General features: G+C 42.3%; 1 protein-coding gene across 1 annotated transcript in view; it reads left to right on the forward strand.

The window, feature by feature from the left end:
* Positions 1–25,376, forward strand: part of LOC137907710 (ryanodine receptor 3-like) — a 71,310-nt gene that overhangs the window by 17,566 nt on the left and 28,368 nt on the right. The window contains exons 5-41 of the mRNA XM_068752068.1: positions 535–549; positions 1,152–1,226; positions 1,330–1,408; positions 1,828–1,940; positions 2,994–3,093; positions 3,472–3,565; positions 4,296–4,370; positions 4,913–5,069; positions 5,529–5,693; positions 5,994–6,115; positions 6,792–6,972; positions 7,892–8,027; positions 9,131–9,226; positions 9,523–9,641; positions 10,566–10,699; positions 10,803–11,044; positions 11,347–11,539; positions 13,822–14,038; positions 14,116–14,220; positions 14,479–14,481; positions 16,113–16,216; positions 16,959–17,042; positions 17,257–17,416; positions 17,759–17,906; positions 18,226–18,428; positions 18,599–18,773; positions 19,043–19,251; positions 19,338–19,537; positions 19,634–19,700; positions 19,791–19,951; positions 20,086–20,251; positions 20,642–20,728; positions 21,067–21,293; positions 21,634–22,441; positions 22,571–22,771; positions 23,767–23,869; positions 24,217–24,348. Coding sequence (XP_068608169.1) covers positions 535–549; positions 1,152–1,226; positions 1,330–1,408; positions 1,828–1,940; positions 2,994–3,093; positions 3,472–3,565; positions 4,296–4,370; positions 4,913–5,069; positions 5,529–5,693; positions 5,994–6,115; positions 6,792–6,972; positions 7,892–8,027; positions 9,131–9,226; positions 9,523–9,641; positions 10,566–10,699; positions 10,803–11,044; positions 11,347–11,539; positions 13,822–14,038; positions 14,116–14,220; positions 14,479–14,481; positions 16,113–16,216; positions 16,959–17,042; positions 17,257–17,416; positions 17,759–17,906; positions 18,226–18,428; positions 18,599–18,773; positions 19,043–19,251; positions 19,338–19,537; positions 19,634–19,700; positions 19,791–19,951; positions 20,086–20,251; positions 20,642–20,728; positions 21,067–21,293; positions 21,634–22,441; positions 22,571–22,771; positions 23,767–23,869; positions 24,217–24,348 — 5,656 coding nt within the window. The remainder of the gene's footprint in view (positions 1–534; positions 550–1,151; positions 1,227–1,329; positions 1,409–1,827; positions 1,941–2,993; positions 3,094–3,471; positions 3,566–4,295; positions 4,371–4,912; positions 5,070–5,528; positions 5,694–5,993; positions 6,116–6,791; positions 6,973–7,891; positions 8,028–9,130; positions 9,227–9,522; positions 9,642–10,565; positions 10,700–10,802; positions 11,045–11,346; positions 11,540–13,821; positions 14,039–14,115; positions 14,221–14,478; positions 14,482–16,112; positions 16,217–16,958; positions 17,043–17,256; positions 17,417–17,758; positions 17,907–18,225; positions 18,429–18,598; positions 18,774–19,042; positions 19,252–19,337; positions 19,538–19,633; positions 19,701–19,790; positions 19,952–20,085; positions 20,252–20,641; positions 20,729–21,066; positions 21,294–21,633; positions 22,442–22,570; positions 22,772–23,766; positions 23,870–24,216; positions 24,349–25,376) is intronic.

Consider the following 25,376-nt stretch of genomic DNA (forward strand, 5'->3'; position numbering starts at 1 on the left):
GGAGACCTGGGGCTTATTGGTTGTGGTGATTGCAGCTGGAATGTGCCTCAAAGCATTAAGATCAGTACCTAAGCCAGAAAATAGCAGTAGCCAGAAGAGGCCTGGAAGCCAGTGCTGCAGTCTGTACTACAGAGCTGCATCAAAACGTAGGCCTGTAGCCAATTGAAGGGGATAGCAAGAAGAAAAGACAGAAGGAAACTGAATCAGAGAGAGGTGAAATACTGCCAGGATTCACGCACCACCTCTGATAATTATGACTATATATCTTTTTTGCATACTTTAATGTGCTGAGGTTGTTGTAGTTTCAGTTTGTGCCACAGTTATGGTTACAATTTGCTGTTCTTGTGCCAGTGGTGTGGATTTCTAAAATGCAAAATAATACTTTTGTTAATGCACAAAAGCTCTCAAAAAACAATAACATTTCCCCCAAGGACGTTATCGTGTGAACCGAGGCAGATGCAGGCAGAAAGGCTCAGGAGAACTCTAGTCTGTTCTTAATACTGACTCTCTTTCTTACCTTAATGCTTCCTATAGAGGCTCATAAGAAAGGTGAGTTTCATGGGAGTTGGTTGCCAGCGAAAACCAACAAAAGCTCTTCCTTATCCCCTCACATCTCTAGCAGTAGAGCTTTCATCCCCCCCCCCCCCCTGCATCCTAATCCAATCCCATATAACAACCTGCTAATGCTGCATAACAGACTGACAGTTGTTGTGCATCTTTCCCACATTCCTGTAGTCGGAGTGGTCGAAAGATGACCCCGCATCCTTTTCATTCATGGATTCAGGAGCCAAGAACTCCCTCTCCTGTGGCAATTCAGGTTGCATGTCTTCATTGGTGAGATAACCCTCCCCAAGTTTCAGGTCATTGTCATTGCTTGCACCGATTGGTTGATTCTCTGTCTCAATCTCTCTGATGTGTATATATATATCGTTGTTTTAAGAGAGATTGCAGTTTTTGTTTATGTTCCAATGAGTGCCTAAAGCCGTGGGCCTTCTCACGATTTTATTATGTTCGCATAATGATAATAAAGTATCTTGAATCTTGAATCTTGAATCTTGGTTGAGCGTATATTGAAGCAGCTTGCGCATTGCAGGAGTTCAGTCAGGAGTGATGTGTAATTGTGTGTTTCTCTCTGTGAATCATCTCTGCAGGCAGCACAGAGCGGTGGACATAAGACTCTTCTATATGGACATGCAATCCTCCTGCGCCATTCCTTCAGCTCCATGGTCAGTGTCGCCATCCTAAGAACAAGACATTCAAACATGATAAGTGGGATGTGTTCTGCAGATGAAGTGTGTGACGTCTCTGTTCCGTGTCTTCCGGCCACAGTACCTGGCCTGTTTGAAGACTTCAAGGTCGCAGACAGATAAACTGTCATTTGATGTCGGTCTACAGGAAGATTCAGCAGGTAAAGTAATACCATTAGAAAAGTTTGCTTTCATCCGCCTTCATTCATTCTTTTTATTTCTCTGATGTCTTTGAGCCCGTCTCCCTTCATCTTTCTCTCTGCACATCATTTGACTATGAGTTTGTGTTTTTTTTTTTTTACCATCTCAGTTAAAAGTCCCTGAAGAATCCTGTAGACATCGTGTTGATTAGGTCTGTCAGTATTGTTGCTGTGGTGCTCTGCTACCTTGATGTCCTATTTGCATTATTAGTTATTTCGTGCCATGCAGCAGATGAACAGTTACCTCATTATGCTCTGAATATATTTTTACCGTGGAGCATCTACCGTGCATGTGTCCAAATTGTCATTGCCTCTTACGTTATTAGTAATTTCAGATGTACGTACAGATTTCAGATATGTGCGTGTGTGTGTATGTGCAGGTGAAGCCTGCTGGTGGACGATCCACCCTGCCTCCAAACAGAGATCTGAAGGAGAGAAAGTGCGGATTGGTGATGACCTCATCCTCGTCAGCTTGTCGTCAGAGCGATATCTAGTAAATTAATTTTTAGCCATTTGTCTCTCAATTTGTGTGTGTGTGTGTGGTTGCAGGAAACCATCAACTCTACTTTCCCTGACATGGTGGCAAAACTCCGGTAACAAAATGCTGCTCTGTCTGCCTGACCTCTCCTGCAGGAGGCTTAATGTTAAAAGAGACATTGTAGCCCTAAAACTGCTCACAATTACATTTAGCACATATTAACTGCCATGGAAATGCTTGTTCAGATGGATTAGGATTTCTTTTTTACTAATCATCCTTGTCACATACACACATCACTCTGTCACCAATGTACCAATGTTTTATTCATGTGGCTCTTCTGAAGGGACTTTTGCATAAGTAGACATATTTAGTCATCAGATAGACCTTTCTCCCCTATAATCTTAGCATCATAGATCTGTTCCACGTTAACCCTGGGAATCATGTTCCCTGTGATACATGAAGTTGGACACAGTAACCGGGGTGGTGCTTTTACCTCCTTCATGGCAGCAGGGGAATGGCCAGAAGGACACAATTGCCTCATGGCCACCAATGTCAGTCAGTATATGAGGACGGCAACCAAGGGCTTCAGAGGGACCCTGGGAAGGGACGTAGATCAAGATACAGCTGCCACAAAATCAGATTTGTGGACACAGACAATGTGACACACATATACGGTACACTTCCACAGCATTACAGCTCCCAAGTGAGAACAAACCCTCAAACTCTAAAGGCAGTTTTATGGTTCCATTACTCACATAAACTAGATATTTTTTAAATGGCTCAAAGATTACAGAGAGTTTGCCGAACCCTGCCTCACTCTCTGTCATCATCACATTTAATTTGATTTCATAGAAATATTAGAAATCAATTTTTAATGTTTCTGTGAAACCACATTGCTTCAGATCAGGTTATAATCCAAATCTAATATGATTCACTCTGCGGGACAGAAAAAAGAACCCATGCTTGTAACCCTACTGGTAGCTCATCTTTAAAAGATGTGCGCGCCACTGGTGACGATGTAAGCAGAAAAAGTCAATCCTTCAAGCAATTTTTCCTTCTTTCCTGCAGCATTTATCAATCTCCAATGGCAACATTCAGGTGGATGCTTCCTTCATGCAAACGCTGTGGAATGTCCATCCTATCTGCTCGGGTAGCAATATAGAAGAAGGTAGAGACCACACACACACAACCCGGGCATCTTGTTAGAACACTTTCACACATTTCAGAACTGTTTCATAAAAAAAAGTAATAGTAGAGATTTTTTGCGACTGATCATTTCTATCCATCAAGCTCATCGATGGTACTGCAGAAAAATCCTTAATTCAAGGTTTGCCATGATCCGATCTTTTTTGAATTTTTAATTACAGGAAAACACCCAAACCCAGAAACGTTTTATACAATTTTAATTCGGTCTATGGAGTACATCTTTTCCAGATTTGATCTGTGAAATAGTCAGCATTCATGGTAGAGGGGCGGGGGCAAGGCAGCATCAAGAATGAAAATGAAATGTTCATTTTGAGGATTTCTGTTCTTACTCCTCCAATAGGCTACCTGCTGGGCGGTCATGTGATGCGGCTGTTCCATGGACATGACGAGGTGGTGGCGATCCCAGGGTCGGACCAGAGTGAAGAGCAGCAGAGGTGCGAATCACAGCAAGCATTGAACAATAGCTTTGCAGCAATAGGGGTCACACCGCTGTGAGGTCAAAGCAGTTATGTAGCACAGGAGAAACAAGTTACCCCCTGCCCATTTCCTCGGTTCCCACCTTGTGTGATAAAAATGGCTCTGAACAGCATAACACTTGGCTGTCTGGGGAGCCAAAACAGCTGCTGTGTGGCTCATCACCGTCAGCACAGATAAGGTCGGCCACCAAACTGAGTGTAAAGTGGGCCAAAACAGTTGCCAAAGCTCATTCATGCAAATGTTTTTCATGAAAGTTAGAAACGTGTGGGGAGCAGGATTATGTATTAATGTCCAACCTTGAGATTTCTCCTACTTTCATTCTTGGAATTCAAGATATCAAGCTGTTTAGAAGTCTTCCATTTTTCTGGGTTAGATAACGCTATCTTTGGTGGGCTAATGAGCGATTACTTTTGTCTTTGGAGTCAGTCACCCATATCACTGATAGAAAATTGCCGCTGTGGGCTGTCATGGTGCAAATGTTGTCTCTGCTTGAAGGCCAGGATGCAGTAGTGTGCGGCTGATGGCTCAGAACATGAGTGTGAACATCCTCCGATTGAATATCAGTGTGACAAACATAAGGAGGTGGTGTTCTTCTAAGCCAGGATGAAAGACCATGACAGTATCAGGGGTGGATAGACGTTTTAAGCATCCAAGCACCGGCCGCCCACACATGCCTCTGTCCCCCAGGATAGTCAACTATGAGACGGGTAAAGCCGGTGCCAAGGCCAGATCCTTGTGGAGGCTGGAGCCACTCCGAATCAGGTGGGCAGAGTTTCAAATGATCTGTTCTGTTTTTTTGTTTGAACTGCCCTGCTATCCTTGTCTACTCATCTCCTTTTCATCTGCTTTCTTTCTTTTTGCTATCCCCATCTATTTATCCTTATGCTCCACTTCTATTTGCCAACCTCTGATTTAATGCTGCACTTTGGCCTTTATGTCTTTTTATTACTGTCTTTGTTCCTCTATTTCATTTTGTGCCTCTTTCAAGTCTTTGTCTCAGCTGTTTTACAGCCTGGCAGGGGTGCAGCTTTGATTTTTTCCATTTCACTTGAGCTTGTTAAATATTCTGAACATCTGTGGAGTTTTTGACCCCAGTTTGTTTTGACTTTCCCAAAGAGAAACTGAGGATATATTGAAAAGATGTTTTGAACATTTTTCTGTTCTGCTAAAAAATGAACAACTGGTGCCATGTTTACATCAACTAATTGGCTCATGTTAGACTTCCAGGCAATATGAAAATCAACTTTTTTGTCCGTGTATATATTCATGTCTGTTTTGTTCTAACGTGGGTGTCACGCTGACAGCTGGAGTGGGAGCCACATCCGTTGGGGTCAGTCCTTCCGTTTGCGGCACCTGACCACTGGTCACTACCTGGCCCTGACTGAGGACAGGGGGTTGGTGCTGCAGGACCGGGAAAGGTCCAACACCATCGCTACTGCCTTCTGCTTCAGAGCCTCTAAGGTCTGGATACACAAAGATTGACTCCATGCTGGTCCTCAAGGTGAAATGTGTCACATGGGTGCACACTTCCTCATTAAACATGAAAATTACTTATAAACGATCACCTCTAAACCTTTATGAATGAACCCCACTTCACTCCCTGTGGAATGTAAAATCACAATTTTTCCAAGGACAAAGGGAATTATTGGACCAATGACAGCGATGCCATAGAGGTTCATGATATCGTTAAAGATATTGAGCCAGTTAGTGACCATACCCTAAGTGAGGCCATTTTTCCTTGAGGTCATCATGTCGAAGTTGTATCTGATACTTAATGTCAAAACAAATACAATCATCTCACTGAGATCGAGTCATAAACAGCAGAAACCTCTTGAAATTGGGTTGGTGGTGGTTGAAGAAATTTCACCCTGCCTGTGTATGTTATCCCCCCCCCCCCCCCCCCCCCCCCTCCATATGCAGGAGAAGCTGGAGCAGAGTCCCAAGCGGGACATTGATGGAATGGGGGTGGCAGAGATTAAATACGGGGACTCGCTCTGCTTCATCATGCATGTGGCCACGGGACTCTGGCTCTCCTACCAGGCCCCGGATGTGAAATCTTCCCGGCTGGGTCCCCTAAAGAGACGAGTGAGCAGAGACAAACACAAACAAACATTGTCCATGTACTATTTTTTTCATATTTTTTATTTGTCAGGTAATACGTTGATTGATTTTGGATCGCTCCCTCAACTACATGTAAACCTTGGCCCTTGGCTATCATGGCAGGATGAGGTGTGTGTGTCTGTGTGTGTGTGTGTGATTTGTCCTCCATGTAAACACAGTTAGTGAGCCTGTGTTCCAGGTATTGTTATTCAGTGTTGCTGGAGACCCCCACTTCAGTTGTCTCATGACATTGTCTCACACCCTTTCTCCCTCTTCCCTCTCAAGGCGTGTCTACATGCTGAAGGTCACATGGATGACGGGTTGACCTTGCAGCGCTGTCAACACGAGGAATCCCGCGCTGCACGGATCATCCGTAACACCACGCTGCTCTTCAACCGATTCATCAGGTTTGCTAAACACTGCAGCTGATTATTCCTCACTAATACATGCAGCAATGATACCGCACAAATTGCGTAATTAATTAAAATTACTGTCCACATTTTTCTTGTGGCACTTTATTAGCGTAATCTAAAAAAATTGTCCTGTCACTTGTTCAAGTTGTGTAAGAGCTACACAATGATGAGCCTAATTAATACAGATGGCGACACAAAATAAGGAGTCTCAAACCACACCGCATTATCAAATCATAGAAGAAGCTTAAAAACCAAAGCCTTGTAGATCCTCCAAACCTAGCGGCCTGTTCGCTGGTCCGGTCATGCATGTCCAAATGACAAGCATTGTAGCGATGTCTCTTCTATGCACGGTCAGCTCTGTTCAAGGAAGCTGTTATGCACCTATGTGAATGTTTCCGGTACGGTTGTTTGTTATCGAAGGGCCCATTGCCCCCTGGGGTGAGCACTCATGGCTGGGACGCACACATCTCCCCGTCCACGTGTACAACTGGAGTTATTTTCAGCCAGCGAGCAGAAATAAGCCTTTCAGCATGGATGAACCTGTGGAATAAACGTGTGTTAGTCATCACAGCGTCTCCTCCAGTCTGCTCAGCCTCCCACTTACAGTGTCTTCGCCTTCAGTATTCTTGAAATAACTAGTCTTCATCTATATTTGTTTTCTCCTTGCCAGAGACCTGGATTGCCTGGGCGTTAAGAACAGGGTGCTTATCTTGCTGCCTGTCGAGGAGGTTTTACAAACCCTAAATGACCTCATTGCCTATTTTCTGCTCCCTGACGTCGAGCTGGAGCACGAGGAGAGGCAGATCAAGCTACGTTCACTCAAGAACCGGCAGAACCTCTTCAAACAGGAAGTGAGTTTCACCATAAATGATAGCATAGCAAACTGGCCATCCATGAAAAAAATAACATAAACATACCCAAGAGAAGAGAGTCTGACTTATTAGTGTGGCAATTTTAGTAAGTGACTGCACATAGGAGTGAGCTAAGTGCATTTTCTTTTGCAAAAGACAAAGTGTGTGAAAGCCCAACACAATTGATTCTTTGTGGTGTGTTTTTAATGCTATCATGTATTTGAGGGAATTAAATTTGAAGGCGTCAGCAGCTTTTGGAGATCTACGTTTTTCCGATGCTTTATCGAGCTCATTAAACCATTCCGCTAAGCCTCTAGGACCTAAATTACTTTCATCAATTATAGAGTGTCAGCTGCCTCACTGAGGTGGTCTGTGATGTCATCAATCCAAGCTCCCCTTTATTCTAACGGGCTGGAGTGATGCGTGTCCTCCAGCCAACATACATGAATATAAGTAGGCAACTTAAATATGTATCTTAGTTCTTTAAATGTATCAAATAAATATTTAAAATTATGCATATTTCAGCAACTCATCCATTTACCTACTGTCCTATTATAATTCACCAAACTAGCCTATCTCTGTCTCTGTCCCACCGCTGATGCATTAGTGCATTCAGGAAATCACTGTCGAGAGCTGGCACATGATTTTTACAGGCATTATGGATATTTTCTAGTTTCCCTTTCGTATTCTTTCCCAATTCACTTAGCATATCTTATTACTGTAAATATTTCTCTATGGAATAAATTACACCAATATAGCCACCAAATGGGACAGGAGAGCACTGCAGCGCTTTCATCAAATTAAGTTATTGTGCTATTTGGAGCTTGTTTCATAAAATACATAATTCTTATTATTTATTATTATTTTTTATATACAGTAGGTATTATGCTTATGTGTTGCATCACTGTGCATTTCTCAGGGCATGTTGACTCTGGTGTCCAACTGTATAGACCGTCTAAATGTCTACAACAGTGCTGCCCACTTTGGGGAGTGCGCTGGGCCAGAGGCCGGAGCAACCTGGAAAGACATCCTCAACCTGCTGTATGAGCTCCTGGGTGAGAAGCACACACACACACACACACATATGCGTAAAAACGGTGCTGCTGTAATCACTCACAGAGCCAAGCGATATTGTTTGGAGCAGCTGTTGCTGTGTTGCTTCGGTGATGAAGAGGAACTGCACTGGTATTTAACCTCTAGATGCACCACATCATGGACGCCCACTTCAAACTCAAGAGATCTCCGTATATGTGATGCTTTTCCAGGGTATCAGCCAGAAAAGATTAGTCGTCTCACACACTCAAAGATTTTTGTTTGCATGAAAATCAGCACAGTCCCCATTGCACCTAATCTTTCTTGTTAGCCCATAAAAAACTCTAGCCCACAAACCCTGTAAAGTCATCATATAATCATTTTTAAATTTAGGGACCAACAGAAAAGGAATTAGTATGCATGTTTGAAGAATTGTTTGAAGCCCTGAAGTGTGTTTTTTTCATTTTTTTTGATAACTCTCTTCATTAAAGGTCATTTGATATTTGACCTTTGGTTTGGATACACGTGTAAAGGTTTAACTGCACCACATTCAGGTCCCCCTGACCCCCAGGTTTGTCCATCACAAAGTGATATTCACATTAATCAATAGCCTGGAGTCGCAGTTAATGAATCTTTCCAAAACCATAAAGACTACTAAAAGTCTGTTGTTTGTGGCTCCCTTCATTGAATGCAGCCCTTGCATAGCCTGTGTTTACACTGATTTCACCTCTGGCTTGTATTAGTGTTCCAGCCACGTCTCGCATCCCCCCTTACCTTCCTCCACACATCTGCTCAGACGATGTACTAAGTGAATATGGATGCATCCTCAAGTCACCCTGTCTTTTTTTTTTTTTGCGATAACGTGTTGTTGGTTTTGTCCTTAAGTTGTTCTGACTTTTCTCTCCTTGAGACACGCCCGGCTGTAGATAAGGCATCTTCCAAATGAAGATCTACATGGAGTTCAATGTAGAGCCTCCCTGCTTCTTTGATTTCTGGTGTTCATTTGAGGTTTTTACCTTTGAGCGACATCCCTTTTGCTGCTGTGTGTCACACCGTGGCAGCTAGCAGCCATCTTCCCTTCTGTTTCTGAGATTTGACACATGCACGTCTTCATTGTTCCTTGCAGCGGCGTTAATTAGAGGGAACAGAAACAACTGCACACAGTTCTCCAACAACTTGGATTGGCTGGTTAGCAAGCTGGAGAGACTGGAGTCTTCGTCAGGTATGCTCATGATCATCCTCACACAAACTAAGTTATTAGTAATACAAGATTGTGTCATGATTTCAATTTTCCTAACAAATCTGCCAAGTTCCCTAAATGGTAATCCAGCATTCCTGATCGGAAACGCATGACACTACATTTTAAAATTCTGTTTGTGCCTCTCCTTAATAAATGTATGGTGAAGAATGTAGAAACAGCAGCGTCTTTTAATCTCTGCAGTGCCGTTGATGAGTGTCCTCTGGCATGTTTTTCTCATCTGCACGCGTTAACTAATTGATGAATTTGCGGCTGCGCAGGCATCCTGGAAGTTCTGCACTGCATTTTAACCGAGAGCCCCGAGGCCCTCAACATCATCCAGCGAGGACACATCAAGTCTATCATATCACTGCTCTACAAGCACGGACGCAACCACAAGGTGAACAGTAGGAAGTGTTGCTGCATTCAGCAGCTAATCTGTGTGATGCACGTTAATGACATTAAAAGTATCTTAAATGTGCGTAAAGAGAGACAGACAGTAGTTATTTGTCTTTCTTGAGAGTTAACACAATCTATCAGCCAGCACATCCCTCTTGGCTGGACACAAAACACAGATCAGATTGCAGGTTGTTCACACACATCTGTTTTTATTTGGATTACAAAAATTAGTGAGTTTTAGAGGCGCCGTTAGGTTGATTCTGTAAGAGAATGTGTAGAGAGTGTATTGGCCATAATTTTTTCAACGAGTAAAAAAGGACACAAAACAATGATTTATGCCTGTTTAGCTTGGATCCATTCATCTCCAGTTGTTTCCTCATTAGGTTCTCTGAAACGCTTCACTGGATGCTCATCTATTTCCATAACACTTCCCTTTGGGCCTCTTTGCAACACCTTCGTCTCTTTAGCTATCAATTAAGTGCATTTATATTCTGCTAGCATACAACATTTTGTTTTCGACACAAGACTCCGGGGAGTTTGTCTGCACTGTCCTCATGAATCCAAACATTTGATGTTTAAATCAGGTGAAGGCAGAATGATAACCAGCATCTTACATAAGCCTGGAAGTTACTGAGAGGAGTAACGGGCAGTCGATGAAACAAGGAGCTGTCTGGTCGGTCACTTTTCATTTGGGCTCTTTTGCATTTATTTCTTTTTTAATAAAGAGTCAAGGTGATATTATTGGACATGTTTCCACCCATCTATCATCCTGGGCAGCGATCAGGAATAAATATAATACTGTAAATTCTTTCTGTGCTGAGTTTCATAGGGCCAACCAGGTCTATTAATGTGGAGCTATAATGCTCTTCCTCTCAGTGGTGTTGCTAATTTCCCCTCCTGGTTTGTATACCTTTTATTTTTTCAGATTTTGGATGTGCTCTGCTCGCTGTGTGTCTGCAATGGCGTGGCTGTGCGAACCAATCAGAACCTAATATGTGATCACTTGCTGCCCAACAGAGATTTGCTGCTCCAAACGCAGCTGGTCAATGACGTCCAAAGGTTAGATTAGCGTTTGCATTTTTTTTAAAATCAGTTTTAAATCAGTTAAACATATTGCAAATGAAAATGAGTAAGGATAACTAATGTTTTCATTCATTCCCAGCATGAGACCCAACGTCTTCCTGGGGGTGAGCGAGGGCTCAGCTCAGTATAAGAAGTGGTACTATGAGCTGATGATTGATCACGTAGACCACTTCTTGACCAGCGAGCCCTCCCACCTGAGGGTGGGCTGGGCTAACACTAAAGGCTACGCTCCCTACCCTGGAGGAGGAGAAGGATGGGGTGGCAACGGAGTAGGAGATGACCTCTACTCGTTTGGTTTCGATGGACTTCACCTCTGGTCTGGTGAGTGGCTGGAAGGATATTCTGTGTTTGTGTGTAACTCATATAATAACGAACTGATGTATTAAAGATTAGTGGTGCTGTTGGTCTACGGCCAAGTTGTGTCTAGAGTAGACAGACCCAGAACCCCGCAGGGATGAAATCCTTGGCTAGAGTGTGTAACAATGCATTTGTGTGTGCAAATGGGTGTGCTCAATCCTGAGTGTGTGTGTGTGTGTGTGTGTGAGAGAGAGAGAGTGTGAGATGGTTTGTCACCCACTTTGTCACGCTTTGCATAACTTTGGTGGTGATTTTGTCCCAAACAGGTCGTATCCCTCGTGCAGTTGCATCCCTGAAGCAGCACATCCTGACCTCAGAGGATGTGGTGAGCTGCTGTCTGGACCTGGGCGCTCCCAGCATCTCTTTCAGAATCAATGGACAACCTGTTCAGGGCATGTTTGAAAATTTCAACACAGACGGCCTCTTCTTTCCTGTCGCCAGTTTCTCTGCGGGGGTCAAGTGAGCATTTTTGATTTGTTTCGTCCTGTTTGTTGACGGCGACTAATCTGCTCCTTGTCAGTAGTCTATGATAAATTAGCCACACAGAAGCATCGATTACATGCGGCCAGAAGTGCACGCCGTTTACACTGCATCCCTACACTCACTCCAGCACTGCCTGCATTAGATCTGTCTAATCCATCTCCTAATTCAAGGCCTTGAGACTAGACACTTGGCTTCATGCTCATCTGCTCTTCCACCTCAGCGACAGAATGATTTCACGATTCAATTTGATTTTTTGCTTTACCAGAGACACAAAGAGGCTAGTTTGATTTTATTTGGTAATACAAGCTGCTTGAATGTGATTTCAATCCAAATAGAGGTGCAGCATCATTAGAGTTCAGCTGGAAAGCAGCAAACATCTAAAAAGCTCATTTGAAATGTAAGGAACTGTTGTGCAATGGACTGTACAAATAAATTCAACAAGACATCTGAGCTATCAATTACATTCCTCAACTAAACTCAGCCATGTTGCTGGGTGCTTTGCCATCAGTGGGGGTGTAGGGCCCTGTTGGGAACGTATTGTCTGATGAAAATACATTTGCAGAACGCATTGTCGTTCCTGAAAATGTATGCGCAGAGTGGGAATTGAGTGCCCCATGTAATTCAGCAAATAGCGTTTCACAGAAGAATCAAGGGAGAGCATTGAAACAATATGTGATTATCTTCAGAAGAGGCTCAACTGTGCTGAGTCGGTCTATCTTCTATGACTTTGTTTTATTAGTCGACAATACGGAGTCTGCAGCAGCTCCGCCAGATTGTAAAGGTTAACGTGCTTATGCTGACAGGACATTATCTTTCATCATCATATTTGAGTATTTTCCACTTACTCATTTAAAAAATAAGCATTTACTTGACAATGTCAGTGATTACTGATTTTCATAATGGACTAGATATGAAGTCAAATTACGTGAAGGTTTGTACTTTTCACAGCAGTAAAGGAAAAACTAGGGGGTTTCCACCTCATAATAATAGTCCAATATCATTTTATATTTCTGGTGTGTTAGTGACTGATAAATCCTCTTTTTATCTTCATCACCATATAAACATATGCGATCAAAGAATAGACAATCTGAATCTTAATTAATTAATATTATTAGGCCCGAGCGCCTATCCTAGTTTTATTTATATCTGTAGGTGTAGCAAAATAGTAAAGAAGAACTTTTTACATGAAATGAAAGAAAAACATTTCTGCCATAATTCTGACTTTCAGATTAATGGTAGTAAGTTTGTAAATGAATATTGCTTTTTACGGTGAAGCATGTGACTGCATATCATTAATAATTAGAAGCTAGGTTTATACAAATGTTCCGTTCTCAACAGCCATATTTAAAAACGCCACTATATTCCTGTACATCAGGTATTGAAGAATGTTATCACACATCATTTTCTTCGCATTGTGCAGGACTGGAGGACATCTGTAACCACAGGCCCAGAGGTGGGAGATATTTCCACTCTGTTCTAATCCTTTTAATTTTGTTTTAATTCCCCCAGTCATTGTTACTGCTAACTCCCCAGCAGACATCCGTCTTTATCCTATAATGGGATAAAGTCACCAGATGTGTCTTTCCCAACTCTACAGTTAGAAATAGAAAATATATTATAATTATTTCTGGTTTTTATTGGTAAGAAATAGAAGAAATCCATAAATCAAATCTTAGCAACAAATGAAACGACTTATATCCATCATTCATTATTAACGCTTTACAGAGCAAACATGCTGCATGTCATACGAGAAGCACATTTCACCACTCTTGAATGCTTTAGGAGCTTGCACTGGAAACTGACTCGCTGATCCACAGATTTGAAACGTTCCAGAAAGTGACAGCCTCACTTCTCTCACTCTTCTATAATTGAGGGCTGCAGTCACAATGGGATTGCACCACTACTACTGGATGGCTATTTTTGGCGAGCTTCAGGAGAGCTTCTTCACAGTGATGGCCCGAGACATCCCAGTCTCACAGCTAAATTTGTCCCTGTTTGAGCGGAGGCTGGAAAAGATGGAAGCTTTGTTGGTTTTCTTTTCACTAGCTGCTTTTTCTTTCTTAACAGGTTGTTTTTGCAAATGATAATTAGTTCTCATTAACTTACCTGGTTAAAAAAAGGTAAAAAAGAAAAAGAAAAATCATAATAGATCACGAATAAAAATACTATTTATATTGTCACACGTTTTTCAAGTTGTATGACGTTCTTATGTTTTTAACACATAGAATAACAGACTACGCCAACATTTAACTCTTCAGGGTGCGCTTCCTCCTGGGCGGTCGACACGGTGACTTTAAGTTCCTGCCTCCGTTGAGTTATGCTCCGTGTTATGAAGCCCTGCTCCCAAAAGAGAAGATGAAGGTGGAGCCGGTGAAAGAGTATAAGAGGGATGTGGACGGAGTCCGAGATCTGTTGGGCACTGCACAATTCTTGTCTCAAGCCTCCTTCATCCCCACACCTGTTGAGACCAGCCAGGTAAACTAGCAGGAGAAAAACAAACAGAACAACATGTAAATACGTGCTGCATAAACCTTTTATGCGTTTGCCTTCAGGTTGTTATGCCCCCTCATTTAGAGAAGGTCCGAGACAAACTGGCTGAAAACATCCATGAACTGTGGGGCATGAATAAAATCGAGCTCGGCTGGTCATATGGCAAGGTGAGAATACACAATGCTCTATATGGTGCACACTGACAGCAAAATCATCACTCTGGACCAGAAGATAAAAACATAATTCATACATTTATCCATGTTTTTGACAAATAGGCATCATAATGCAAATTTTATTTCTGTCAAGTTTGAGTTAAATACCTGCTTAAATTGCATCAATTGTTAGTAATGCTAAGAGTAAGTCATTAGAAGCCTGGACATCATCTTGCTTTCTCTTCTATAATTTGCGGTTCACAACAAAAAAAGAGGGTAAGTGGAAACTGTCATTTTCCATATTCCACAAATCATCCAGTCATGTAGATGCATCATTCTAGCGTGTAGGTAGAAGAGTCATCGTGTGTGTGTGTTTAACTGTGAGTTCTGAATAACAGAGTCACCAAAGGGCAGAACGGAGTCTTTTGGAAATCGGCATGGCAATAAATACCCTTTTTTTTAGAGACATTTAAAATACATATACAAATACATATTTATTTTTAAATGATACGTAATTTTTGCTAATTATTTTGGACATATTTTGACATGTTGTTAACATTAACCCAGGTTTGCTGCAATGGACAATAAGGATTTGTTCAGTTAAATCATGCAGTCAGACTTTAGAGATTTAAATGAAACAAAACATGTTCTTTGGTCGATTTAAAATATTTTACATTATTCTATCCTTTTAAGGGAGTTAGAATAGCTATTAGCTGTTTCCAGCTACTTAATGCTAAACTAACTTAATGGAAAGATGTTACAACAAGAATTAGTACCGGTAATCAATTATTTCTTTTGAGTTTTTTTATTTTTCTTTTGCAACATTTCAACAAATATTACTATTTTATCGTGTATTTCTTATATTGTTGTATACGTAGAATAAGTCTAGACATACCGGCAATCAATAATTAATAATAATATTTTAGCTTTTTTTTTCTGATTGCGATTTATTGCATGTTAGCCAAATGATCAGCACCAAAATGGCCTGTTTTGCCCTTAACAATAGAATAGATCTCAGCTCTTATGTTTATAATACAATCAGCATCCGGCTTCTGTTACTGACACTGCTGGCTTCTTGGCTGCCTTAAGTTTCAACACAGTCTCTCATTTAGTATGAAGTTTGTCATCCGAACATGATTTTTCTTTTTTTTTTTTTTATGCTTTAATTCAATTTTGAAATGTTTTTAAAAAAAAAGAGATAATCACGTTGTAATTAAATGTAGAGTGTTTTGGATGGAGCTAGAACTAACACTGTGCTCTCTATTTATCTGCCATTGTGATTGATTGCACCAGCAGTCACAGTAGATGCCCTAAAGTTCAGGAAATAAACAAAGTAGCTTCTGACATTTAGCTCCGGTGCATGAAAATATATATTTCCTTTAGTGTTCGTTCCACGAATGGAACTCTGTAGGAGAAAGAGCAGCGAAGTGACTTCCTGTGGACTTCTTGTACTATTAACACAAGAGCTGACTACGTTCATAGCCCTGCATGTTTTTCCTGGTAAACATCCACCATCGTCATGTCACCACCTCTGTGCAGCATTGCCAAAGGGATTATTTGGTCTAAAATGCAGCCTCGAGAGAGAGAGAGGCCCTTACGTCTGGCTTTTTTATTCCAGCCACACACCTTTCTGTCTCCCTCAAGAACAATTGCTGCCTAGTTCCTCTTCCATAACATCTTCACTACAGTCATATCACTGCAATCAGTAGCATCCTGCTTTTAAATAACATCCCCAACTCCCTCTTGGTTCACAATGACACTGACTCACTAGGCTGTGTATTTCATATGCGTATATTTGGTAAGGTTTCCCACATGGTGTACATTTGTGTATTCCTGTTGTGGAACAAAGTTCTGGCAAGAAAGGAATATATAATTTATAATATCTGTGTCTGTTCTTGCTCACACAGATGCGCGACGATAATAAGCGGCAGCATCCGTGTCTTGTGGATTTCTCAAAGCTTCCTGAAACCGAAAAGAACTACAATCTGCAAATGTCAACAGAAACTCTGAAGTGCGTTTAACACATTGGATTGCTTTTCATGACTTTATCTTTGTTTCTTAAGAGAATAATAACAAAGAGTGTGGGATGGACTCAACACAAAATCGTACCTTTAGTTATTACTTCACTCTCAAAATTGTTTAGCCCTCAATAACATCCTTCACAAGAGCACCAATGTTTTTAGGAGGAACAAGCGTTTTGGGTTGCTTGCTGCTCTGTGGAGTGAAGAAGCAACATTTTTTCCTGATGCTGCCTTGATGGATCGACTTAATTTTGTTAATGTCAGGGTTTCGAAAATTTACACTTTCAATGTTGATTAACCAAATAATTCTTCTTGACTTTTTTCCAGTCGACAGTACACTGCACGCTACTTCTCCCCATAGAGATCCCACTGGGACTTATTAAATGCATTTTAAATGATGCAGAAGCTCATTTAGAGGTGTTGAACTCAATCCCCATCAGTGGCAAGTGGCAGACACATCAGAGTGACACTGATCGGTTGTTAAATGACAGCAACACTTTTGTCTGTCACTTTTTCCTCCCACAATATATGAATAAATTTGTTGAAAGATGTTCCATCGTCTGGGGATTCCTTTGCCTCGTCTCCTGGCAGATTAGGACTTGAACAAGTATCACTGCTACATCTGTGCATAACATTTCCTCAGTAACATGTGTAATACTGTCAAGGTGTGGCTTAAACAACTGCAGGCAGAATTAATTTGTTCAGTGATTTTATATTGTTTCCCTCCCAAAGGACCCTGCTGGCATTGGGCTGCCGTATCGTTCAGGTCAGTTCAAACGCTGACGGCTCCCTCAAAAAGATCAAACTCCCGAAGAAGTAAGTGTGCATATAAATATTTGAATGTTTCTTTAATTTAACAGATGTTATTTATATATTTTGTTTAAAGAAAATGTATAATACTTAATTCCTTTCTATAGTAATAATAAAGATGAAAAGATAATTCAGAGATGTGTTAACTTAATTGAATCATGTGTTGTTGGAATTATCTGCTATTACTTTGACAACTGAGCAAAACATTTTTTTCCTGTAGCTACATGATGTCCAATGGTTATAAGCCATCTCCTCTGGACCTGTCTGACATAAAACTGACTCCAGGTCAGGAGCTGCTGGTCGACAAACTGGCAGAGAATGCACACAACGTATGGGCGAAAGACCGCGTCAAGCAGGGTTGGACCTATGGCATTCAGCAGGTACACCTTTGTGTTCAGTGTGTTTGACATACGATCAGGTCACTGACCAACATTTTGAGCAAAATGCCAAAAAGCTTTCATTTTAAAGCTCTTTAGTGAGTTTGAAAACTGGTATGTGAGACCAACAAACATGCCTGCGATCTGCATGATCGAAACCCAAATCTGTTTTAGTAGCGTTCATGCCAGTGGGAGCACTGGTATGGGAAATTACACCGGCAGATTTGAGGAAGTGACAATAATTGGCAATAAATGACTAATTATCTTCTCAATAAGTGCTACAGTTTATTTGTTGAGACAATACAACCCGATAAAATTTCCTCTGGCTGCATCGTCTCCTTGCAGGATCTGAAGAGCAAGCGCAACCCTCGCCTGGTCCCGTATATTCTGCTGGATGAACGCACCAAGAAGTCAAACAGGGACAGCTTGCGGGAGGCTATTCGTACTCTGATTGGTCACGGATACAACATTGAGCCCTCAGACCAGGAAAGTGGTGAGTTTCACTCAGGGACACATGCCTAGTAGAATGGCCAGGCTTTTGAATTATGCAGGACATCCTTGTTACAGACTTATTTATTGGGTGACGTGACATCAGAATGAGGCCATAAAATGACTAACCCTAACCCAGGGACTCATCCATTTTCCCGATCGTATTATCCGAAATCCGGATCGCAAGTATTACTGGAGCCTCTCCCGGCAGTCGACAGTCAAGAGGCAGGCTGCGCTCTCCGAGTGCTTTTTTAGTTAATGAATTGGATTCTGATATTGCAGCTCCAGAACCTTACACTGATGCTGTCCCTTCCACCCTGCAGGACAAGTGGTTGAGCGGCTCAGCATTGACATGGTTCGCTTCTTTCGAGTGGAGAGGACATATGCAGTAAAGACCGGCAGATGGTACTTTGAATTTGAGGCCGTAACAGGAGGAGACATGCGAGTAGGCTGGGCAAGGCCTGGATGTAAGCCAGACGTGGAGCTTGGCACAGATGAGCTCGCCTTTGTCTTTGATGGATACAGGGTGAGTTGTTAACTGGGACTACACTAAATTATAAATATGTGAGAACATTCTTGTTGATTTCTCCACTGAATAAGATCAGACGGTTTTAATTCTAATCATCTAATATTGTCAAATTCAAGGAAATATGACAAATCCACTGTTTTATTTTATGCCTTATGTGTTTCATCAAGGGTCACTGCCTCAACACGGGTAGTCGATTGTTTGGAAGATGCTGGCACGCTGGAGATGTGGTGGGCTGCATGATTAACATGGAGGACAAGTCCATGATCTTCACCCTGAACGGAGAGATCCTCATTACCACCAAGGGCTCCGAACTCTGTTTCACTGACTTTGAAACTGAAGACGGTGAGAATGTAATGAGCTGTTATAAAAGCCAAAGGTCAGTGACAGTTGGACTGATTAGGGGATTGCAGGACATGCAAAGCAAATGTCATTAACACAGGCTGACCGCACTGGAGATATAACTGGACAATGACTGGCTCCCTGTAATGAAATCCCCTTATTTAATCTGACACTTGTAAACTGCTGAATTGATTTCCCCTTCCCTTCCTGCTGTGCAATCCTAAAGTCGTTTTATTCTGCCCTCCCTCTGCTTCTCTTCCTCTGTCCTTCAGGGTTTATTCCCGTGTGTAGTCTCGGCCTGTCTCAGGTGGGTCGCATGAATCTGGGCAAAGATGCTAGCACCTTCAAGTACTACACCATGTGTGGCCTTCAGGAAGGATTCGAACCCTTTGCCGTCAACATGAACCGAGAGGTCACCATGTGGTTCAGCAAACGTCTACCGACTTTTGTCAATGTGCCAAAGGATCACAACCACATTAAAGTAAGCTCAAAAGCAGAGAAATATTTGTTAGTCAAAAAACACAGGATGAGAGTTGCGAGGAATGCAGAATTTTCTCGTACCTGCAGGTGACCAGGATTGACGGCACCATCGACAGCCCTCCTTGCCTTAAAGTCACCCATAAGACCTTCGGCACTCAGAACAGTAATGCAGACATGGTGTTCTGTCGTCTCAGCATGCCTGTAGAGTTCCAGTCCATCTTCAAACCCAGTCCTGTCATTGACATGAACGGGGTATATGAGGACGACATCCTTAAAGTCAAACACAGGTAGCTAAATCATGCTTGAGATGTTTTTTTCCAGTCAGAATCAACCAGAAGTTCTTTATTCAGTGCTCACCTGATACTTGATATGCTTCCTGATAGATATCCATTGAGATCTGTGAGGCACAGCGATGAAATCAGACGCGTGGACTACAGCAGCATCTCTACAGTAATGATTCACCCTTTTTCGGGGGGGGGGGGTACCTGGACGAGTACCAATTGTTGCAGAGGTGGCTAACTCTTCCGTGTTTCATTTCAGTACTATCACTCCGTAAGGGTCTTCGCTGGTCAGGACCCTGCCGGTGTGTGGGTCGGATGGGTTACCCCCGACTACCATTACTATAGCAACAACTTCAACCTCAGTAAAAACCGAACGGTAACCGTTACGCTTGGTGATGAGCGAGGACGAGTCCACGAGAGGTGAGAAGGGAGACTGTCTTCTTGCGATTGAGTAAAAGTTCAGTAGCTGACAGAGCCCTATGATCATTCATAGTTGCTTACAACTACATTATAGTGTGTAAATCACTTGTTTAATGCTCTTTGCACTCTGACAGCGTGAAGAGGAGTAACTGCTACATGGTATGGGGTGGTGATGTCACCAACGCTGCTCACACCTCGGGTCGCAGCAACGTGGACGTGGAGATTGGCTGTCAGATAGACCTGGCCACTGGCCTGGTAATATTTACTGTCAATGGGAGGGAGATTTCTACTTCCTACCAGGTACTTACAATCCCGTTGACTTTCAGAGTGACTTGTTTTCCCTCTTTGCTTATCTTTCTAACAGAGCAGTGATTTCTGTATTGTTGAATTTCAGATTTTGATTTTGCCTGTTTAGATGAAGTCTGAGAACTAAACCTTAAAGAACCTTTTGAACGGTTTAATCTCCTTATATTCTCCCTCACTGAAACCGTTAGGCTCCGCCGAGATGCTGAGTCATTTAGCCAGCCGACACTCTTCAGTGATCACGCACACATGCACCCGTAGGGGAATTTTATGACGCGTCATTAAGCTGCTTTCCACAAGCCGTGCTTTCTGGCTTCTCCTCAAGCATTTTATGTGCGCTTCCTTTTCGGACCAACTCTAAACTCGGTTCTGTTTTCTCCGCTCTAGGTGGAACCAAACACCAAGCTTTTCCCTGCTGTGTTTGTGCAACCCACCAGCCCCAACCTCTTCCAGTTCGAGTTGGCGAAAATAAAGGTAAAGGAGATCTTAACTTTGTGCACACAGTACATATAATTTTACACAGTGTTACTCTGAGACTGTGGTATTTAATTAGTCATTAAAAAAATGCTCTCATAAAAGCCAAGTGTAGATTTTTGATATGAAAATTAGGAAAAGCATGTGAAGAAAAAGCAAGTTAGTGAGGGAGGAATCATGTCCTGGGGCACACTGAACAACCAAAGCGTCCTCTCGAGAAAATACTGGACTCTGATACACTCTGCTGAGAATTTAAGGTCGGCATACGCTGATTTCTGTCATTGAAAAAAAATGCAGCATCGCTTACATCAGTCCATCCATGTCATGTCCCCGTCCAGAATGCCATGCCTCTGTCGTCAGCTATCTTCAAGAGTGAACATAAGAACCCGGTGCCCCAGTGTCCACCCCGTCTAGATGTGCAGACTATCAATGCCGTGCTGTGGAGCCGCATGCCCAATACCTTCTTGAAGGTGGAAACCGCGAGGGTTAGTGAAAGACACGGCTGGGTGGTTCAGTGTCTGGAACCGTTGCAGATGCTGGCTGTGCATATACCTGAGGAGAACAGGTACAGAATACTGTACTCATGTAATGTTAAGGCCTTTGTTATGATTAATATTAAAGACGATTCTGTTGTCTGAACTTAAATGAGTTTTCTTTTGAACAGAATGTTTTGTACACTTTCAGCATTACTCACAAAAGCACATTGTGCTTTTCCAACAGATGAGCTTCTCCTTTGAGTACTTTAAATCCTACCCATGTTTATTGACTGCAGGCTTTTTCATAGGCATGCGAGCTGCTCTCATTTGCAGTATGGCATTATGCTCTAGTACCAACAGAGGTCAAAACCTCCACAGGGAACATTATCGATCATGTACTCTGTTATTTCACCTTTTTTTTTTTTGTAGGTGTGTTGACATCATGGAGCTGTCTGAGCAGGAGGACATGAGGAGGTTCCACTACCACACCCTGAGGCTCTACTGTGCCCTCTGTGCGCTGGGAAACACGCGGGTGGCGCATGCCCTCTGCAGTCACCTGGACCAATCACAGCTCTTATACATGATCGATAACCAATACCTGTCAGGCATGTTACGTGAGGGCTTCTACAACGTCCTGATAAGCACGCACCTGGAGACGGCCAAAGAGGCGCGGCTCATGATGAAAGATGAGTTCATCATCCCAGTCACAATCGAGACACGTTCCATCCGCCTCTTCTCCGATGCCTCCAAAAAGCATCTCCCGCCAGGGGTTGGACTCAGTACCTCACTCAAACCCCGTTTCAACTTTGCTCCACCCTGTTTCATCAACACCAAACGGGAGCAACATCTCTATAGTCCTCAAATACCACTGGATGCACTGAAGGAGAAAGCTATTTCAATGCTGACGGAGGCAGTTCAGGGCGGCGGGCACCACATCAGGGATCCTGTCGGAGGGGGCGTAGAGTACCAGTTTGTGCCAATCTTGAAACTCATTAGCACTTTGCTGACTATGGGCGTACTAAGTAGTCAGGATGTTCATCAGATATTACTGCTCATAGACCCGAATGTTTTCAAAGACGCACACGAGGACGGAGTCGTCGGTGCAGCGGACAAAGAAGGACTCACAGGAGTGGAGGAGAAGGCGGTGGAGGCTGGAGAGGAGGAGGCAGCCCAAGAGACGAAGCAGCCATTGAAAGGACTGTTGGAGAAGAGACTTCCGGAGCCTGTGAAACGACAGGTGATTTTTTTTTTTTGACTTTATCAATGTAAACCACAGAACAAAGTAAGAAAGCACCATATGGCGTTTTCTTCAGATCTGCTCGTAATAGTGATGCATCTGTATTTCCTCCCTTTGTTTATTCCCCAGATGTGTGAGCTGCTTCACTATTTCTGCGACTGTGAGCTGAAGCACCGCATCGAAGCCATTGTATCCTTCTCAGACAACTTTGTGTCCAAACTGCAGTTCAACCAGAAGTTCCGCTACAATGAGCTGATGCTGGCGCTCAACATGTCTGCCGCCGTCACTGCAAAGAAAACCAAAGAGTTCAGATCGCCCCCTCAAGAACAGGTGAGAAGAGGCCTTAGTCACTGGTTCTCTTTAATATCCGTCTGCCTCTGCTGAGGCTGGCTGGATTTACATTATACCTGCAGTTTTCTTATAATATAATATAGAAATCATGTCATTTTTATATTTTCAAATAGAACAAATGGAAAAAAATTGTTATTCATATTCCTGTCTATTTTTATGCCTTTAAACATACATTTTTAAGTTAGATTTCCTTTATAAATAAATCAAAAGGAATAATTCATTCTGTTTATCTATTTCACAGCACTTGCACATCCACAGATCAGATTCCACGTACCGATAAGAATGATGAAAGTTTAATTTATCCCACTCTGCCAGGTGCTAACTGGAGAGGGAAAACCCCCTGAGAAGAGATCTAATCATCCAAAAAATTGAAATAATCCAAATAATGTGGAGGGCCTTTAATTTTTATTCATTGTTTATTTCACATTGATTGTTTATCATCAAAAAGAAGCACATCACAACTCATTCTTTTATCGACTTAGAAGCGGTCTGCATCATCTCATTTTAATATTTCTGTATATCATAATGTCACTTGGCATGTAACAGTTCTGACTTAAAGGTGCAAATCAGCCCCAGAGGGTAAACAGCAGGAACTGTACGTCACATAGATCTGCTTAATGTTACCGACCAGAAATGAAGCCTGCAAGCTCAGCACTTCCAATGATGCATGCAACCAGATAATTCAGGGAGAGTTGTTACATAACGTCATTCATTTTGACCCCCCCCCCCCCCCCCCTAAACACACACACACACACACACACACACACACGGTATTACTTGAGGATCACAGCTGCAGCTATAGTTGAGCGCTTCAGAGTCTCGTCAAGGACTCGTAATGGTGTCTCTTTCTGAGTGCAGATGGAGAATCAGCCTCTGACTCCTACAGCGAGACCTCCTGCACGGAGTTCCTTCCAAAGAGTTATCATACACTGTTCATGCATTAAAGTATCTCATCTCATGTTTCCGCATTTTAGATCAACATGCTGCTAACCTTCAGTATGGGTGACGACTGCCCATGTCCAACAGACATCCAGGGGGAGCTGTATGATTTCCACACCCAGCTGCAGCTCCATTGTGGTGAGATATTTATGTGCTTCTTTCTTCGTGAAGTGTTCCAGTGCTTTCTCACACAGATGCTCCTTTTCCCTTTATGCATCTCTGTCTCTCTGCTGAAGAATTACACTTTATCTTGCTGTTTTGATGAATTGCCAAATCCTCTGTACAAGCGACCTTAGATTCCAATGCGCCACATTGTGCAACCTGTTGTGGCTCCTTCCAAACACAAAGAAACGAAATTGTACTTGAAATATTTCTGAGCTTCTCTTTATATTAATGCACTATTCCCACAGGAAGCTCTATTTGACAGAGATACCGCTTTAATGCGCTTTGCTGTTCATCTGTATGTTTTTCTACTTCCTGTGCAGGAATCCCTATGGAGGAAGACGATGATGAGCAAGCGACCTCTATTAAAGGTCGCCTCCTCATGCTGGTGAACAAGATTAAAGGCCAGTCTCTGAAAGTAGAACGGCCCACAAAGATGGCTCAGGCTGCACCATGTGAGGAAGTCACTGTTTTTTTTATATGTCTCAGTCTTTATAAGTGTTTAAATCTAAATATCCAAGGGGAAAAAAACACAATTGAACAATTAGCAGTTGCTTTTCTCTTTCTACACTTGTTGTTTCACAATTTCTACTCACCCATAAAAAGGTATAGGTCTGACACACATTCTGCCTGTTTACTCCCCTCTACATTCTGCTTGTTTATGGTGGCTTTCACCTTCTTTTGTACGAGCTCTTTGTCTGCGCTCCTCACTCAGAGGGAGAACGTAAAAGCTGGAGCTCTGCCATTGTATCTCCACCCACAACCTTGCCTCGGTTGTTTTCCGGTGTCTTGTGGGCTGAGTCATTTCCATTTAAATTTCTTTCCAATTTAGTTCTGGTAATACAGAAACAGGTGGAGGAGAGGCTCCAGTAAGAAAAGTAGGTATTTTCATCCGCTCTGGGAGATGTGAGGAGAAAAGAAAGAAAATACAGTGAGGATAAAATAAAAGGTTAACCTGATTTGCACATGCATGGATGCAGCCTATCAAACTTGAGTGCATACACCGCAGCAAAACAATAATTTCAGTAGCAGTACTCAGTAATCAGGATTCAGGGAGTCTGCCAGGATGATAATCTGGAACAAGTTGTACAGAATCCTTTTGTCTCAAGTATCACTTGTTTGATTTGTGTCAGGGACCACAAATCAAGTCACTGATTATCTAAATTTAGTATTATTATTTAGTATTGATTTAGTATTGTATTGTATTTGACAAATCTATGTGACATTTGTGATACATTTTGAATTCCAAAATTAAATCTGGTATAAGAAATAGTTTTGCCAGGAGGCTGGAAGATGGTTAAGAGTGAAGATGACATGATATAGTCTGTGCTGTTGCTCCAGCCGTAACGTCTCCTCCCATTTCATCATCTCGCTCAGCCAGACCCTGAAGATACTAAATGTGCTGTTGTCTTAGCAATTATTTCATGAGAATGAAGTCAAAGGAGCGCAGAAGTCATTTTCCTCCTCCTGATAAATGGCTTAT

This window comes from Brachionichthys hirsutus, chromosome 18 (assembly GCF_040956055.1).
Source record: "Brachionichthys hirsutus isolate HB-005 chromosome 18, CSIRO-AGI_Bhir_v1, whole genome shotgun sequence".
Lineage (NCBI taxonomy): Eukaryota > Metazoa > Chordata > Actinopteri > Lophiiformes > Brachionichthyidae > Brachionichthys > Brachionichthys hirsutus.